The sequence below is a fragment of the Natator depressus genome, chromosome 3 (genome assembly GCF_965152275.1).
Source record: "Natator depressus isolate rNatDep1 chromosome 3, rNatDep2.hap1, whole genome shotgun sequence".
NCBI lineage: Eukaryota > Metazoa > Chordata > Testudines > Cheloniidae > Natator > Natator depressus.
The window spans coordinates 176,268,946-176,288,509 of NC_134236.1; the positions used below are offsets into that span (position 1 = coordinate 176,268,946).

The following is a 19,564-nucleotide window of genomic DNA, read 5'->3' on the forward strand; positions in this document are numbered from 1 at the left end:
ATGGTAGGTTATTTAGTTACGGGGTATACACAATGTAAATGTTTGCTACTATATTATAACAGGATACAAATAAGTGAAAACAATGCAAGTAACATCCCACTAGTGGAAGTTTAAACACCAAGTACATTCTTATACATTTAACCATCACTTTGATCTATACTAATACACAATTGAATTAGCCTAGGGCTCTGGCATGAGTTGGCACCTGATCTGCCAAGTGTCATACCTTCCCTAAGGTACTAGGGAGGAATTTAAGTATTTGCTGGATAAAGGTCAACTGGTGGTGTGTACAACCCTCCAAGCAGCTATTGATCTACAAATACAGCTCCCAGATCTATGGCTACCTCAGTTTGCCAGAAGGAGATCCTCTTGGCTCTAGTCATCAGGGATCCCTAAAGAGGTACAAATTACAACTGAGGATGTTTGTTTGAGGGATGTGAAACTTTCACTGTGAAAACGATGAAGACTTTACACTTTCTGAAGGACTCATGTACCACACTAAGGTCCTTAGGAATCTATACTCCTGCATCAAAGTGGAAGCACGTTAGGCCTCAACCACAGGAGAGGTACCCAATAAAGACAACTTGAAACTCCAAGAAAGTGCCAAAAATTCCACAAAAGGAAGTCATATGCACCCTCCTCATCAAGGCAGCAGATCTAAGTCCTTGGTCAAGAGCAGTGTACATATTCTTCTGGATATTCCTGTTATATCCCCTCTTCTTGAGAATCTTTTATTTCATTTTCATATGATCTGGATCATCATGGAGCCCTGAACCCTGAAAATCATAGAAATGGGTTATTCCATCCAATTCCAGACCACCGTCAGCCCCAATCCTTATACATCTTCTCCATCCCTTTTCAGGCTCCCTCTCATGACAGCAGGCTGCATCAGGATGTGCAGTCATTTCTAAATCCCAAAGCAGTGGAAGAAGTGCCTCAAGAGCACAGAGCATAGGGTTTTACTCTCATTGCTTTCTGATTCCCAAAAAGAAAGAGTGCTGGTGCCTTATTCTGGACCTGAGGCAGTTGAACACCTTTATTCACACGCTCAAGGTCAGGAAGGTGGCTCTGAACTTGATACTTCTAACCCTAAATCCACTTGACTGGTACACAGCATATGACTGCCAGGATGCTTATTTCAATATAGTAATTTGCCCTGCATACAGAAGGTATGAGAGTTCAAGTGCACAATTTGTACTACCAGTATAGTTTGCTACCATTTAATCGATTGACAAAATCAAGGGTATTCACAAAAATGGCGAGCAGTCGTGGCAGCTTATCTCAGAATAAATATAGATTTATCTTGAACAGAACATCTGCTAGTCTCTTTAGCCTCTTTAGCCAAAAAAAGTCGCATCAACAGCTAGCTGACCCCCTTCAGTGGTCTCTGTTCTCTCTTAGACCTGAAGAGGTGAAAAGTCAATACTAATTTCCATTCAAGGGATAATCATGGTGTACCTCCAGCATGGCTGAGGCAGTTTTGGTTCTTGAACCTAAAAAAATCTCTCCATCCAATCTACCGTACAGTTGCCTCTCCAGCTAGAGGTAATATCTCAAATGGCTTATCTTCCACAAGAGAGATTGCAAGACCTGTCCCATCTACCTACAAGTTCATCCCAAGATATTGGTGAGGACTTGTCTCAGACTTTTAGGACACAATAGCCTCCTCCACCTATGTAATGCAGCATGACAGACTTCATCTTCATTGCATGCAAGGGTGGTTGAAGTCTCTGTACCAGCCAAGTGGTTATCACCTGGATATGTCAGTGCATGTTCCCCCAGGACAATATAGAGGTATTCTACATTATCATGCCCTCTGGTGCCTTGGTTCCTAAAAGACCTTATGAGGGTTTATCTCCCAGTCATAGAATGCCCCACTCCTTGGGATCTAAATATTGTACTGACAGAGTTAATGGGTCCACCCTTTGCACCATGATCACATTTTCATCAAAACAGCCTGCCTGGGAGCAGTAATATCCTCCATAAGGCTAGGAGAGATGCAAGCAGTAGTGCAAGGGCCCCCATGTGCAAAAACCAGATGTCCTTGAGACCTCACCTGAAGTTTTTTGCCAAGGTAGTCTCTGATTTCTATCTAAACAAAGTTTTATACGCCCATCTATGTTTTTCCCCAAGCCACATTCCAACAAAGGTAAGGCTAAGTCTCATGCCCTAGAAGTTCTTAGGTACTTTCTTTCTACAAAGCCAGAACTAAGCCATTTAGGGTATCCCCAAGTTTGTTGATACCTTATGGGGACAGAGTGAAAGGTCAGGCCATTTCAACAAAGAGACTTTCTAACTGGATTTCTATTCATATCAGACTGTGCTATGAGTTAGGAAAAATAGACCCACCAGTGAGAGTGACAGCTCACTCTACAAGAGTGCAAGCATTTTCTACTGCTGCTTTGAGAAATATTCCAACACTAGAGAGCTGTACTTAGGGTCTCGTGCACATAGTTGCCCAGTTTTACTCCATAGTGGAAGTGTCAAAATCTGATGTTAATTTTGGTAGGGCCACACTTTGTTCATTATTTAAGTAGGCTCCTAGTGCCCATTTCTTATGAGATAGGTTATTGCTTGTGAGTCCCAAGAGTGGAATATATATAGGCAAGGACTCGAAGAAGAAGAAGAAATAGTTACTTACCTTACAGTGACTGTGGTTCTTCAAGATATGTTGCCCATATCTATTCCGTGAGCCGCCCTCTTTCCCTGCTACCACAGAGAGTCTGACAACACCTGGTTTCTATATTGGTGAAGGAACTGAGGAGCAGTTGGGGTTGCCCCACCCTTTATGTCATCGATTAGAGGCACAAGGACGTTCACGTTACAGATGTAGCCCCCAAAGGACACTGCTAGCCAAAATAATCTGAATGTGAATGCACTGGGTGCATGTGTACCAACAGTGGAATATATATTATGGACAACACTTCCTGAAGAACTACAGTTACTGTAAGGTAAGTGTTTCTTCCCCTTTACAAAAGATGTCTTCTCTCTTCCTAATGATGGACATGTCCCCTTCAGACCCAATGCAGATGGCCCACCCAGTTGTTCTCCTCCCACAGAGGGTTTTTCTATAACCAGCATACTGGCATCGGAAAAGCATGTGGGTATTTGGTGTGATTAGAAAGTAAGTAGAAAAATGATGGCTCTGAAAACTGATTTTTTTGGCCACTTTCCTTTTATTTCAGTATGTACTGACAATGAGAGTGACCTAGAGACAGACCAGCAGATAGACAACTTGTACCTGAAAGCTTTGGAGGGATTTATTGCTGTGGTGACGCAGGATGGAGACATGATCTTTTTGTCAGAGAACATCAACAAATACATGGGCCTCACACAGGTAACCTGTTCCTTACTGCTTTCAAAGAGCTGCCGTTGTAACATAATTCCTAGAAACCTTGACATAGTTTCTGTCTCCACTATGCTTCTGACTAACTCAAATTCTGCGTAGTAAAGCCGCGATCTCATTCAGTGAAAGACACAGTGAGCAAATGTAGCTCCTGTGTGACACTGCAGCACTCTGAATCAGCATCTTGAGCTGTCAGCCTCTCAGTTTAAAACTGGGGTGCGTCCGTGCAGGATATCCTCAGGGAAGGGTTCTCCGCTCTGGAACACCATTTTCCATTTGGCCTGCTAGGCCCTGGATTTGGAGGCTACAAGACTGGCCTCTGTTCACAAATTTTGTTGATAGGGGAGTGGTTTGTTTGGGGTTCGGAGGTTTTTTTTTAATGTCATAGAGTTATAGAGTTTAAGGCCAGAAGGGACCACCAGATCATCTAGTCTGACCTCCTGTGTGTCACAGGCCACCAACAGCACCCAGCACCCACGCACAAAACCCAACCGCTGAAATTACACCAAAATATTGTAGCCTGCAGGAGACTAAACTGTTATGTGCCACAGGGAAAGAAGAGGCGGGACCAAAGGGCCCCAGTGCCTGAGGCACTGCCTATGCTAAGATTCACCTGTGGCGTGGGAGGCTATTGACTGCCATAAGTGCAGGGGGTGGAGTGGCTGTGCAGAGGTTGCTCAGCACCACGTGTACCCCAAGATAGGGGAGTGGCCCTACAAAGACTGTTAGAAGTTGGGCCAGGGACAGACAAAGCTGAGGGCCACAGGGTCTATCTTGCTCTAATCCAGTGGTCGTTACATACCTTGCACATCGCATTCAGGAGCAGTAACTGCCATTCCAGTCCAGAGACTGGAGCAGTGACTGCAGCATGTGTGGGAGAGCTGTGGTGCCATGTTCTCCATGTCCCCTTGCCCTTCTCCCACATAAAGTCTGATTACTTGGATGTTGTCAGTTGGATCCAAAGGCCATTGAAGTCAATGAAGTCTTGTCATTGACTTCAGATCAGGCCCTTTGCATTGGTGAAGTGAGTTATCAGTCAGTTTAAGGGTTAAATCAAAATGCACAAATGAATCTACAGGGTATAGAATCTAAATAATAGCTGATAAATAAGAGTGGGCTCAAATTATTGCTTATATGCACACTATGACAGTTGCACGCACCGGAGCTGAATTTGGCACGTTGTGTCTCCAATAGACTGCCTATCATTTCTGCTTTTAATATTTTAGGGCCAGATCTTCAGTTGTAAATAGACTTAGTTTCACTGACTGATTAGTTTGTTGAGGCTATCTAGCTTATAGTTCTAAGCTTAAGAATTATTTTGTTGTTACCCAAAATATCCTCAAAAACGCCCCAGAGAAACCATACCTTAGGGAAACAGGTAAAAGAATGTGAAGAACTGAAATTATCATCAAGAAAAGATGAGGCATGTTTGTATTGCTTTTGCCTTTTCTCTGATTGCATTGAACGAATCAGTGTTCCAAAATAGTCTTCTGATTATTAAATTTTATTTATTCTCCTCACTTTTGGCTAAATATGTGTATTGTTTTCTGAACAGGTGGAATTAACTGGACATAGCATATTTGACTTTACTCACCCATGTGACCATGAGGAAATTCGAGAGAATCTGAGTTTGAAAACTGGTAAGAAAAAGGTTAAAATCTTTGATGTATTTTTCTTCTTTGCCTTTTAAACACCCCAATAAAGCAGCTAACAGATAGCAGAAGTTAGATAGTGGCCACAGGCAAATGGGAATGTTAACACCTGGAGTAGTATTTGGCATCAACGTTTCCACTGTTTTTAAAACTTTGTGATTAAATATAACAGCACTAAGAACTGTGTGTTCTGGTGCTTTCTTGTTTCCAGCCTAAAACAGATGCAACATCTTCACTTGTAATAGTTCACAAAGATTATGTACCACAAGCTGAAATACGGGTTAAAAATGAACAGGGCTCCTGTACCATTTAAATCTTTACACCCCAAACCTGTGCAAAATACTCTGCATGGGTGGACCATTGCACTTGTACAGAGTCCTGCTTGATTCTGACGCTCTGCATGGGCACAGGAGTCTGCCCACATGAAGTAGTTTGCATGATTGGGGACTTAGCATGGGATTCAATGGGACTAAAGTGCCAGAAAGGTCTAATACTTTACCCTAGGAGTGGATTTATTTTTCACACTAGTGCTAAATATTACTTAAACCAAGAGTACGCAGGGCACAGGTCTTGATGTGGAAGGTGGTAATTTGAGAACCAAACAATCTGTTATCTACAAATCCTTTATGCATAAAAACAAAAGAGAGAATTTTAAAAAGCAACACAAGCATCCCCTAACCCCCGCAAAAAATGTATTAGTCAAGAATTTGCCTTTTTCCCTCACCTTAGGTCCAGGCTTTGGAAAGAAAAGCAAAGAGATATCCACAGAGCGTGACTTCTTCATGAGAATGAAATGCACTGTTACCAACAGAGGCAGAACTGTAAACCTCAAATCTGCCACATGGAAGGTATCACATTTTAGCCATAACAAGTTTTATTGATGAAAGTCAGACTGTCTTTTCACAGTCTTTTAAACTAATGCCCTGTTATAAAATCATTATTTGTTTCAGGTCTTGCACTGCACTGGACAAGTTAAGGTGTATAACACTTGCCCTCCTCACACCCTGTGTGGATATAAGGAGCCTCTCCTCACCTGCCTTATAATAATGTGTGAACCCATTCAGCACCCGTCAAACATGGATATCCCACTAGACAGCAAGACTTTCTTGAGTCGCCATAGCATGGACATGAAATTTACCTACTGTGATGACAGGTAAAGAGTTTACTGACTGTTCCTTCCCTAGGAGGTTTCTGATTTATCTTTATTAACAAAACAACCAATTAATAGGAAACAACAGTCTTCCTTCGCAGTGTTCTTTTTATTTGAACAGGTTAAATTATTTCACACTAACAAGAGTGAAATTCTTCCATTGGCTGTTCCTGCAGACCTGAAGAGGAACAGTTTTGAGCAATGTCAGTATCCATTTGGATTTCTAATTTGGAATCAACAGGTTAAGCAGGGATGATTCTTTCAGTGGGTGGCTAGTTTCCCGTACCATAGATCTCCAACCCACCCTGAACACTAGAAGAGGAGTTTCCATAAGGTCTCATACAGTGGGGAGACAATCCCTTTCTTTCCTACCCTTGGAAAACTGTAATTAAAATTTACCAATTTAGGCACAGAGGGTCAAATTAAAATGTGATGCACAAGGGGGAGATTGTAAAATCCATGTTGGTAAATGCGTGTGAGATTATGGAGGTGAGTCTAGAGCAGTGGTCTCCAACCTTTTTATATCCAAGATCACTTTTTGAATTTAAGGGCAACCCAGGATCTACGCCACCCCTTCCCCAAAGCCCCGCCCCACTCACTCCATCCCCCCTCTCTCCGTCACTCCATCCCCCACCCTCACTCACTTTCAGCGGGCTGGGGTAGGGGGTTGGGATTTGGGAGGGAGTGCGGCCTCTGGGCTGGGGCCAAGGGGTTCGCAGTGTGGAAGCGGGCTCTGGGCTGAGCCTGGGGCAGGGGATTGGGGTGCAGAGGGGGTGAGGGATGCAAGATCTGGTAGGGAGTTTGGGTGCAGGATGGGGCTCTGGACTGGGGAAGAGTGTTGGGGTGAAGGAGAATCATAGAATATCAGGGTTGGAAGGGACCTCAGGAGGTCATCTAGTCCAACCCCCTGCTCAAAGCAGGACCGATCCCCAGTTAAATCATCCCAGCCAGGGCTTTGACAAGCCTGACCTTCAAAACTTCTAAGGAAGGAGATTCCACCACCTCCCTAGGTAACGCATTCCAGTGCTTCACCACCCTGCTAGTGAAAAAGTTTTTCCTAATATCCAACCTAAATCTCCCCCACTGCAACTTGAGACCATTACTCCTTGTCCTGTCATCCGCTACCACTGAGAATAGTCTAGATCCATCCTCTTTGGAACCACCTCTCAGGTAGTTGAAAGCAGCTATCAAATCCCCCCTCATTCTTCTCTTCTGTAGACTAAACAATCCCAGTTCCCTCAGCCTCTCCTCATAAGTCATGTGTTCCAGTCCCCTAGTCATTTTTGTTGCCCTCTGCTGGACTCTCTCCAATTTTTCCACACCCTTCTTGTAGTGTGGGGCCCAAAACTGGACACAGTACTCCAGATGAGGCCTCACCAATGTCGAATAGAGGGGGGGTATGGGGTGCTGGCTCTGTGAGGGGGGTCAGAGCTGGGGGTTGGGGTGCAGGAGGGAGTATGGGGGTGCTGGCTCTGGGAGGGGGCTCAGAGCTGGGGGTTGGGGTGCAGGAAGGGGTATGGGGGTGCTGGCTCTGGGAGGGGGCTCAGGGTTGGAGCTTAGGGTGCAGGAGGGGGTTCGGGATGCAGAAGGGGGTCTGAGGTACGGCCTCCCGCCGGGCAGCACTTACCTCCGGCAGTTCCCATTTGGTGGCGCAGCGTGGCTGCCATTAAGTCAGGCTACCTGCCTACCCTGGCCCCATGCCACTCCTGGAAAAGGCCCCTGCGACCCCAGGGAGAGGGCGGGGGGCACGTGGCTCTGCACGCTGCCCCTCTCTGCAAGCACTGCCCCCACAGCTCCCATTGTCACAGCTCCCTGTTCCCGGCCAATGGGAGCTGTGGGGGCGGTGCTTGCAGGCAAGAGCTGCACGCGGAGGGAGACCCCCCTGCCCCGTGGGGCTGCGCTGGCCGCTTCCGGGAGCAGCGTGAGGCTGGGGCAGGCGGGGAGCCTGGCTTAGCGGCAGCCACATTGCACCACCAGAGATCGCGATTGACTGGAAGAGCCTCTAGGATTGACCAGTCGATCACTATCAACTGGTTGGTGACCACTAGTCTAGAGTGAATCTAAATTGGTTTAACATGCGTGACCAGGAAGGACTGGAAGGAGGTGTAATGTACACCAATATAAGTGTCCTCTTGGCTCTAGGGTGGCTGAAAACTGAACACCCTCCCCCTGCTCTCTGCCCTGCCCCTACCCCACCACTTCTCTGAGGCCCCATCCCTGCTCACTCCATCCTTTTGTCACTCGCTCTCCCCCACCCTCACTCATTCATTCATTTTCACTGGACTGAGGCAGGGGGTTGGGGTGTGGGAGGAGGTGACACCTCCAGCTGGGGGTGCGGGCTCCAGGGTGGGGCCAGAAATGAGGGGTTCAGGATGCAGGAGGGGGGGTCCACGCTGGAGCATGGGAGGCTCGGGGTGCGGGCTCCGAGTAGTGCTTACCTCAAACGACTCCCAGAAGCAGCAGGCATGTCTCTGCAGCCCCTAGGTAGAGGCATGGCCAGGCGGCTCTGTGCACTCCCTCTGTCTGCAGGAGCCACCCCCACAGCTCCCATTGGCCATGGTTCCTGGCCAGTGGGAGCTGCAGAGCTGCCGCTCAGGCCTCCCCTGTGCCTAGCGGCCACAAGGATATGCCGGCTGCTTCTTTAGCCCCTACTGTGCCGCCAACCGGACTTTTTACCCGATGCCTGGCAACCCTACTTGGCTCACTTATGCTCACCTCTGAATTGGACCAAAATCTGCTCCCTGGCCCTTTACCATGATGATTGATAAGGGGGGAAAATTTTCACTGTCACATTTAAAATAAATATATATTCTCCCTTGGCAAGTAGAATATTGCAAGCTCACTGGTAGCAGATGAGACAATTCAGAGCAATATCATTAGCCCTTTAGTTCTTAAGAGCTTTACTGGTAACATAAATCCATTTTTGTTGTTTTTTAAAAGTGAGTTAATATATGGGCTTGTTCCTACAGCCCTTACTCATGTGCTTTCCCATATTTTGTGGATACAAATTAAGTGCTGGGTCACTTGGGTCAGTATGGTGGGTCAGTATCAGCTGGCTAATCCCGTAGGTATAGTATTTTCCAGTGGAGAATTTGTAAGAATTCTGTAATAGGTTTGCTACAGCTATAAAGCAGAGATGCATTTCTTTTGCCAAGTGAAAGGCAATTAATCTTTGATGTTTATTCCTCCCCTTTTAATTTTGCAAGATCGTGTACTTTTCTGGTGATTCTGACTTAATGACCCAGGACCAAAAGTCTTGTCTCAAACTTTCAATTTTTGGGTTAATATTTCTGCCTTCTACTGACTCTGACACCAGGTTATACTTGTTGACTGTGTTGGCCCCAATCTTGCAAACACTTAGGGCTTGGCTACACTTGCAAGTTACAGCACATTAAAGCAGCCCCGGGCGCCCTAACTCCCAATGTGTCCACACTGGCAAGGCACATAGAGTGCCTGGACTCTGCAGCTGGAGCGCTCCTGGTAATCCATCTCCACGAGAAGCATAGAGCTTGCTGCGCTCCAGCTGGCGTCAGTGTGGACAAGGTGTTGCATTACTGTGCTGTGATTGGCCTCCGGAAACGTCCCATAATCCCCTGAAGTCAAGTGGCCACTTTTCTCATTGTTTTGAAATTGGCTGCAGGAATGTGGATATCCCCTTTCAAAGCTCTGTTTCCTTATCTGCTACGGGACAAAGCAAACCCTTACTGTGGAATGCTGCTGTTGTGAGTGTGTGTGAGAGAGAGGGTGGGGGAGAGGGCTCTGCTGCTGTCTGAACTTACCAGACAGCATGCTGACACTCTCTCAGCCCCCCGAAAACCCACTCTCTCTTCCCCCCCATACACACAACACACTCCCTGTCACACTCCACCCCCCTCCCCATTTGAAAAGCACATTGCAGCCACTTGCACACTGGAATAGCTACCACAATGCACTGCTCTCTGTGGCATTGCAAGAGCTGCTAATGTAGGGTGGCCAGACAGCAAGTGTGAAAAATCGGGACGGGGGTGGTGGGTAATAAGCGCCTATGTAAGACAAAGCCCCAGATATCGGGACTGTCCCTATAAAATCAGGACAGTCTGGTCACCCTATGCTAATGTGGCCATGCCGGTGCACTTGCAACTGACAGTGTAAACACACAGCAGCATTTTCCCTGCTGTGGTCTCCGAAGGCTGGTTTAACTCCCAGTGCTCTACATCTGCAAGTGTAGCCATATGCAAGCAACACAGGAGCAGTGTCATTGAAGTCAGCATGGTTGTCATTGGGACTTGACACATGCTTAATGTTAAGCACATGCATAAGTGTGTGCAGGATTGAGGATTTGGTTAGTTAATTTCTTTGGTGCTTTGAAGGCTCTTAAATGGTTGCAAGTAACAGTTTTAGTACTTTCCATAATGTTGTGAAGCAGCCACAGAAGTGAGTAATTTTGGCAGCTACGAATGTAAGAAAGATTAGAAATGTACCATATGACTGGATAAAGGCAACTTGTGACTGAGATCATTGCCTCCTTCAGACTTAGTAGCAAACATATCATTATTAGAAATATACTCTGAACATTGCAACATCAGTCTACTCTGCTTGGACAGGGAGAAAGCAATAGTGTAATAGGAGGTAGCTGCCTTACTTTCTTTTGCTTTTTAAAAAGATGTTGGAATTCTCAGAGAATGAATGCAAGGGCTGGGACTAGTGATATCCTGCCTCCCAGCAGTGAAGAGCAGACTGCAGGTGAAGCACACAGGTAGATGAGCACCATGTGCTTGAAAGTATCCACTGGTGGATGTGTGGGGAGCTCTTAGAATTAACAGAAATGACCTGATTGTCAAAAGAGAGTTCTAAATTGTCTTCAAAGTTTCTATATGACCTTGACTGTGTGCACACATCCCAACACTCATACACATTCAAAAGCTAAGTTCCCACAGGGAAATTCCTTGAGTACAACTTATGTAGCACCTTTGAAAATTTGTCACATGAGATGTTGTGGTGAGATCATTTAAAAAAATTATTTGAAAACCTAAAGTTGTTGCAGTATCATTTAAAAACAAGATGTTGCTATTGAAAAAATGTATAGCACTGACTCATAGCGAACAGGGCAGTTTGAGAGGGGGAAAAAGGAAATTCCCCTGCTAAACGAACAAGGTGTGAGTACTAACCTTGGGGTGAGTGAGTTTGTTTGGCTGTTTGTGTTTTTCCTTCTCTTTCAAGTTATTTCAGTTACAGGGTCAGCTGGGATTGTGTGTCTGGAGACTGTTTGAGCCTTTGTTTCCTGGATCATAGAATCACAGAAGATTAGAGTTGGAAGAAACCTCAGGAGGTCATCTAGTCCAACCCCCTGCTCAAAGCAGGACCAACACCAACTATCATCCCAGCCAAGGCTTTGTCAAGCCGGGCCTTAAAAACCTCTAAGGATGGAAATTCCACCACCTCCCTAGGTAATGCATTCCAGTGCTTCACCACTCTCCTAGTGAAATAGTGTTTCCTAATATCCAACCTAGACCTCCCCCACTGCAATTTGAGACCATTACTCCTTGTTCTGTCATCTGCCACCACTGAGAACAGTCAAGCTCCATTCTGTTTGGAACCCCCGTTAAGGTAGTTGAAGGCTGCTCTCAGATTCCCCCCTCACTCTTCTCTTCTGCAGACTAAACAAGCCCAGTTCCCTCAGCTTCGCCTCCTAAGTCTTGTGCCCCAGCCCCTTGATCATTTTCATTGCTCTCTGGTGGACTCCCTCCATTTGTCCACATCCTTTCTGTAGTGGGGGGCCCAAAGCTGGACGCAATACTCCAGATGTGGCCTCACCAGCACCGAATAAAGGGGAATAATCACGTCCCTCGATCTGCTGGCAATGCTCCTACTAATGCAGCCCAATATGCTCTTAGCCTTCTTGGCAACAAGGGCACAGTGCTGACTCATATCCAGCATCTCATCCACTGTAATCCCCAGGTCCTTTTCTGCAGATCTGCTGCTTAGCTAGTTGGTCCCCAGCCTGTAGCGATGCATGGGATTCTTCCGTCCTAAGTGCAGGACTCTGCACTTTCCTTGTTGAACCTCATCAGATTTCTTTTGGCCCAATCCTCCAATTTGTCTAGGTCACTCTGGACCCTCTCTCTATCCTCCAGCATATCTACCTCTCCCCCCAGCTTAGTGTCATCTGAGAACTTGCTGAGAGTGCAATCCATCCCATCATCCAGATCATTCATAAAGATGTTGAACAAAACCAGCCCCAGAACCGACCCCTCGGGCACGCCACTTGATATGGGCTGCCAACTAGACATTGAGCTGTTGATCATTACCTGTTGAACCCGACAATCTAGCCAGCTTTCTATCCACCTTATAGTCCATTCATCCAATCGATACTTTTTTAACTTGCTGACAAGAATACTGTGGGAGACCATATAAAAAGCTTTGCTAAAGTCAAGATATATCACGTCCACTGCTTTCCCCATATCCACAGAGCCAGTTATCTCATCATAGAAGGCAATCAGATTGGTCAGGCATGACTTGCCCTTGGTGAATACATGTTGACTGTTCCTGATCACTTTCCTCTCCTCCAAGTGCTTCAAAATGGTTTCTTTGAGGCCCTACTCCATGATTTTTGCAGGGACTGAGGTGAGGAGATCATCCTTGATCAGCCTCAGTCAGCCTTCCGATCACCCTCCCCCTGTGTGATTAACGAGGGGGTAGGGCTGACCTAGTAGAAAAGGCCTTAAAAGCCAGAGGCTGAGCAACCAAGGGGAGCTAGCGAACAGGGGACCGCAAACAATGGACCGCAAACAGGGGAGTTTGGGAAGGAGTTTGTGGGTGGGAGACATAATATAATCACTATGATTAGGAAGTGCTGCATCACCAGTGCCAACGCTGCTCCTGTCTCCTCCACCTGCACCTGTATCTAGACAGAGAACCTACCCTGGATCTTGGTGTGGATTTGCAGAGACTGTGGCCTGCATTTCCCACTCTCAGAAAGCCAGGCTGTGGGGACCATCCAGTGCGAAAGGTGCCTGCTGGTGGAATCTCTCGGGACACAGGTGGGAGAGCTAAAGAAGGAGGTGGCTAGGCTGAGCAGCATCCATGCTCATATGGAGACATCCAAGGCGGAGGAGGCTATCCAGCTACAGAGGACTGCTGTCACACCACTGGGAGAGGAAGATATGGCTTAGTCACACGGAGGATACTGGCTGTTGGTTACTTCTGGCACCAGGCAGTGCTCCACCCCTACTCCCAACCCACCCACCATGGTGATGGAAAACCATTATGGTGCCCTGGCAACGAGCGATGAGGAATCACCCCCCAAAGATGGAGGAGGAGAAGCCATGGACCCCCAAGGCTGGGAGGATTGCAGCCACCACTCCCAGGAGGAAATGTATCGTAGTGGTGGTTGGTGACTTTCTTTTGAGGGGCACGGAGGCACCCATCTGTTGCCCTGACATGGCATCCCGCGAGGTATGCTGCCAGCCAGGGGCCGATATCCGAGACGTTACGGAGGGATTGTCGAGGATCATCCGGCCCTCTGACTACTACCCCATGCTACTCATCCATGTGGGCACTAATGATACTGCGAGGTATGACCCTCAACAGATCAGAAGTAACTACAGGGCTCTGGGAGTAAGGGTGAAGGACTTGGGAGCACAGCTGGTTGTCTCTTCAATCCCTCTGGTCAAGGGTAGGGGCTCAGTCAGAGACAGATACATCCTGGAGGTGAATGCCTGGCTGCAAGGATGGTGTCGCCAGGAGGGCTTCGGCTTCCTGTTCCAGGAAGAAGTACTGCTAAACAGAGATGGGGTCCACCTATCGAGGAAGGAGACAAGCATATTTGGATACAGATTGGGCTTTAAACTAGGTTTGAAGGGGGCAGGTGACCAAAGCCCACAGATAAGTCAAAAACATGGAGATCTGGGAGAACAGTCAGAATTTGGGGGGAGCATGGGCTGTTATAGCAGGGATAATGGAGAGGCAAGACAGAACTTGGGGTGGGGGAAACAAATCAGTATCTTAGATGAATGTATAGTAATGCGAGAAGTATGGAGAATAAGCAGGAAGAACTTGAAATGCTTGTAAATCTGGTGGGATAATATGTATGACTGAAATATTGGTATAGAAGGGAAAAGCTTGCTCAGGAAGGACAGGCAGGAAAAAAGGGTGGAGGTGTTGCCTCACATATTAAAAATGTATACACTTGGACTGAGGTTGAGATGGAAATAGGAGACAGACTTGTTGAAAGTCTCTGGGGAAGGATAAAAGGGGTGAAAAACAAGGGTGATGTCAGGGTAGGGGTCTACTGCAGACCACCTAACCAGGAAGAAGAGGTAGATGAAGCTTTTTTTAAACAACTAAGAAAATCATGCAAAGCCCAGGACTTGGTGGTGATGGGGGACTTCAACTACCCAGACATCTGCTGGGAAAACAACACACCAGGGCACAGATTATCCAACAAGTTCTTGGAATGTATTGGAGACATTTTTTTATTTCAGAAGGTAGAAAAAGTTACTAGGGAAGAGGCTGTTCTAGGTTTGATTTTGACAAATAGGAAGGAATTGGTTGAGAATTTGAAAGTGGAAGGTAGCTTGGGTGAAAGTGATCCTGAAATGATAGAGTTCATGATTCTAAGGAATGGTAGGAGAGAGAACAGAGAAATAAAGACAATGGATTTCAAAAAGGCAGACTTTAGCAAACTCAGGGAGTTGGTAGGTAAGAAATAACACAAGTATGTAGGGACAAAATTAGAAGGGCCAAGGCACAAAACAAGATCAAACTAGCTAGAGACATAAAGAGTAATAAGAAAACATTCTACAAATACATTAGAAGCAAGAGGAAGACCAAGGACCGGGTAGGCCCATTACTCAAGGAGGGGGAAAAAACAGTAACAGAAAATGTGGAAATGGCAGAGGTGCTTAATGACTTCTTTGTTTCGGTTTTCACCAAGAAGGTTGGTGGTGATTGGACGTCTAACTTAGTGAATGCCAGTGAAAATGAGGTAGGATCAGAGGCTCAAATAGGGAAAGAACAAGTTAAAAATTACTTAGACAAATTACATGTCTTCAAGTCACCAGAGCCTGATGAAATGCATCCTAGAATGCTCCAGGAGCTGACTGAGGAGATATCTGAGCCATTAGCGATTATCTTTGAAACGTCATGGAAGATGGGAGAGATTCCAGAAGACTGGAAAAGAGAAAATATAGTGCCCATCTATAAAAAGGGAAATAAGGACAGCCTGGGGAATTATAGACCAGTCAGCTTAACTTCTGGACCCAGAAAGATAATACAGCAAAAAATTAAGCAATCAATTTGCAAACACCTAGAAGATAATAAGGTGATAATTAACAGTCAGCATGGATTTGTCAAGAAAAAATCTTGACAGCCCAACCTGATAGCTTTCTTTGACTGGGTAACAAGCCTTGTGGATAGGGGGAAGTGGTAGAACTGATATATCTTGACTTTAGTAGAGCTTTTGATATCGTCTCGCATGACCTTCTTATAAACAAATTAGGGAAATGCAACCTAGATGGAGATATGGTAGGTGAATTACTGTTTGGAGAACCATTCACAGAGAGTAGTTTTAATTGTGGTTCACAGTAATGCTGGAAGGGCATAACAAGTGGGGTCCCGCAGGGATCAGTTCTGGGTCCAGTTCTGTTCAATATCTTCATCAGTGATTTAGATAATAGAGAGTACACTTATAAAGTTTGCAGACGATAGCAAGTTGGGAGGGGTTGCAAGTGCTCTGGAGGATAGGATTATAGTTCAAAATGATCAGACAAACTGGAGAAATGGGCTGAAGTAAATAGGATGAAATTCAATAAGGACAAATGCAAAGTACTCCATTTAGGAAGGAACAATCAGTTGCGCGCATACAAAATGGGAAATTTCAGAGTAGCAGCCATGTTAGTCTGTATCCGCAAAAAGAACAGGAGTACCTGTGGTACCTTAGAGACTAACAAATTTATTTGAGAATAAGCTTTCGTGAAGTGAGCTATAGCTCACGAAAGCTTATGCTCAAATAAATTTGTTAGTCTCTAAGGTGCCACAAGTACTCCTGTTCTTAAAATGGGAAATGACTGCCTAGGAAGGAGTACTGCAGAAAGGGATTTGGGGGTCATAGTGGACCACAAGCTAAATGTGAGTCAACAGTGTAACACTGTTTTAAAAAAGCAAACATCATTCTGGGATGTATTAGCAGGAGTGTTGTAAGCAACACACGAGAAGTAATTCTTCCGCTCTACTCCACACTGATGAGGTCTCAACTGGAGAATTGTGTCCAGTTCTGGGTGCCACATTTCAGGAAAGATGTGAATAAATTGGAGAAAGTCCAGAGAAGAGCAGCAAAAATGATTAAAGGTCTAGAAAACGTGACCGATGAAGAAAGATTTTTAAAAATGGGTTTGTTTAGTCTGGAAAAAAGAAGACTGAGGGGGGGACATGTTTTCAAGCACATAAAAGGTTGTTATAAGGAGGAGGGAGAAAAATTGTTGTTCTTAACCTCTGAGGACAGGACAAGAAGCAATGGGTTTAAATTGCAGCAAGGGGGGTTTAGGTTGGACAATAAGAAAAACTTCCAACTGTGACAGTGGTTAAGCACTGGAATAAATTGCGTAGAGAGGTTGTGGAATCTCCATCATTGGAGATTTTTAAGAGCAGGTAAAACAAACACCTGTCAGGGATGGTCTAGAATACTTAGTCCTGCCATGAGTGCAGTGGCCTGGACTAGATGACCTCTTGAGGTCCCTTCCAGTTCTATGATTCTATAAAGAGCAATGTGCCTCACGACTATCAAAGCCATAAATTGATCTTGGTGGCAGGCCTGTGGGGAGCAGGAGGCTCTCCACTGCATTGTAGCATTCGCCCATCTCCCCCAGATTTTATTTTGGGAGTATTTAAAAATGAGACCTCAAGGTGTTGATACTTGCCCTTCAAAGATTCACTGTCTTTAAAACAAGGCTATATATAGACACAATTCAGCCCTTGACTTGGAGCTTTCAGTCCTGCCTTATATAGCATGAGTTGCTTTACAGGGCAGGTTTTTGTAACTTTACTGCCTTAGTAACACAATAGCAGGTGCTGAAAGCACTGATTTGCTGTCTCCTCTCAGCTGATTTTTTCCTTAGAGTACTTCACAAGAGACACTGGTTTCTCTCTATATGTTAGTGGATAGTTATTTTGTGTGTGTTGTTCCTCTTTTATTGAGGTGATAATATAACTGTTAGAAATGTGAAATGTCAGCACAGAAAAGGAGAAGTGAGAAACCTCATACCAAGTATGTATCAGTTTGGCCTCAGGAAATCCTTGTGGCTCAGTTTTCCTGTCCAGTGGTGGATAAACTTCATCCAACAGAAAACTCCTCAGCAGCACCAGAAAAATGAAGAACAATCAAAAATCCCTGCCAAGACCCATCAAAAGCAACAGCCTGGGCAAACTGCATGGGGAACTCACACAAGAGAAATAAATCCAGTCTGAAAGGAAGTTGGAAGAAGAGGCATGTGCCAGTCCCAAGCCTAACCACCTCCAAGATACCCAGCCACTTCCAGATCAGGCAGTGAGGCAAAGAGACTGGCACAGCCCAGCTCTCCAGCAAGCCTTCATGCTTCTTGCCAGACTTGGATTATTCTTCTAGCAGTTTTTCTTTTCTGGAGCAAGGATGGGGAGTTTGACAGGCATTTCTTGAATTTGGTTGTTGTCTTGTTTTAGGGTCCTGCTGATGTGCTTTCTGCTAGGTGAAGTTTACAAACCTCATTGAGAGAAACAAGCAGCCATAAGGAATTCCTGAGACACTGTTGCATAGAATGTGTGATGGTTCAGAGAGGTGGCTTGATTGTGGTCTGTAAGTACGTACACAAGAATATTTCTGTTAGCAGAGGGTTCTTTAATCTAGCAGACAAAGTCATAGCCAGTTCCAGTGGTTGGGAGCAGAAGGTAGACAAATTCAGACTAGAAATAAGATGCCCATTTTTAGTGAGAGTAATTAATCATTGGAGCAACTTACCTAGGGTTGTGGTGGTTTCTCCATCACTTGGAGTCTTTAAATCAAGATTGGAGGTCTTCTTCCTTCAAGATATGCTGTAATTCAATGACAAGTTATTTAAAATTGATGCAGAAATCATTGGCTGAAATTGGCCGGTGTTGTACAGGATGTCAGATGATCACAAAGTTTCCTCCCAACCTTAAAATTTATGAACTTGTGTGCCTAATTGTATTTTGGGTTTTAGTGGCATTTGCATACCTTACCAATTACATTTTCAACCTGATAGAAACATTGGAGTGGGGGTGGGGGGAAGACTTCACCACAGTATTTTTAGCCCTTAGCCTTGACCTTTGAGAAGTCACTGTCTCTTTAATGTCTCTTGGAATTACAAACCAAGGAAGGAAAAAGCCACCTGAAAATAACACACATTATGAACAGAATTGTTTGTAAGTGGAATGTTTTGTTCTGAGAGATCTGAATTGGATGCATCATGATAGTTCTTAAAACAAAAATGTTTGCTCATGATCTAGTTTGGACAAAAATAATGCAGCCATTCAACCCGTTTTTCACAGGCTAGTCACTACTTATAAGTCATTAAAAGCATCCCAAGGGGCTTGTGATGGGTTGCCCCCCTTTAAGGTGCCACCTGATGTACTGGGATACCACTGAGCCCACCTGTTCCAACAGCCTGGGCCCCCTTTATCCTTTCCTGCTGAGCCAGGCTCTTAAGCCTCCTCTAGCATACACACAGGCAGGGCCACACCCAGCTGCAGAAAGACACAAACACCAAGATCAGCTCTGGGAAGACTCCGTTTAAGGGACTTGCCCCAGCAATCAGGTGCCCACCTCTCTTGGAGTGCAGACCCAAAGGTATATTGTCTTGCACTGTATAGAAAGATCTGCACAGCGCAAGCTCATAAAAATTCACCCTCTCCCTCAATGTGAAGAGAGATATGCACAGCTTCTTGCTCCGCCCCCCCCCCCGATATGAATTGCACAAACTGGGTTATGTTATAAACAAAATAAATGTATTAACAATAAAAGGCAGTTTTTAAGTGATTATACGGGATAGCAAACAGAACAAAGCAGATTACTGAGCAAATAAAACAAAACATGCATACGAAGCTTAAGATCTTACAGAGACTGGTTTCAAGAAGTAATTTCTCACCCTAAATGTTGTTTTAGACAATTTGCAGAGTTTCTGTAGCGTAGAGTTCCAGTTATTTCTTCTTACAGACTGGACCCCCTGTCTCAGTCTGGACTCACCCCTGCCTTTCCCCTCAGGTTAGGTCCTTTGTCCCTCCAGGTGCTTTCAGCAGTCTTTCTTCTTGGGTAGGCAATGGAGGAGAGTCCAGATTAACCCCCTCCCCAGCCTTAAAAGGGATTTACCTAAAGTGGGAAACCTTAGTTTGATCCCCATCCCCCTACAGAGGAAAAGTACCAGCAATGTCGAAGGTGATATTTTGTAT

General features: G+C 45.4%; 1 protein-coding gene across 3 annotated transcripts in view; it reads left to right on the forward strand.

The window, feature by feature from the left end:
- EPAS1 (endothelial PAS domain protein 1) overlaps positions 1 to 19,564 on the forward strand; it is a 151,215-nt gene that overhangs the window by 102,188 nt on the left and 29,463 nt on the right. For all 3 annotated transcript variants that reach the window (XM_074949377.1, XM_074949380.1, XM_074949378.1), the window contains 4 exons: positions 3,186 to 3,337; positions 4,902 to 4,986; positions 5,728 to 5,846; positions 5,949 to 6,151. In XM_074949377.1, the coding sequence (XP_074805478.1) occupies positions 3,186 to 3,337; positions 4,902 to 4,986; positions 5,728 to 5,846; positions 5,949 to 6,151 (559 nt within the window). The remainder of the gene's footprint in view (positions 1 to 3,185; positions 3,338 to 4,901; positions 4,987 to 5,727; positions 5,847 to 5,948; positions 6,152 to 19,564) is intronic.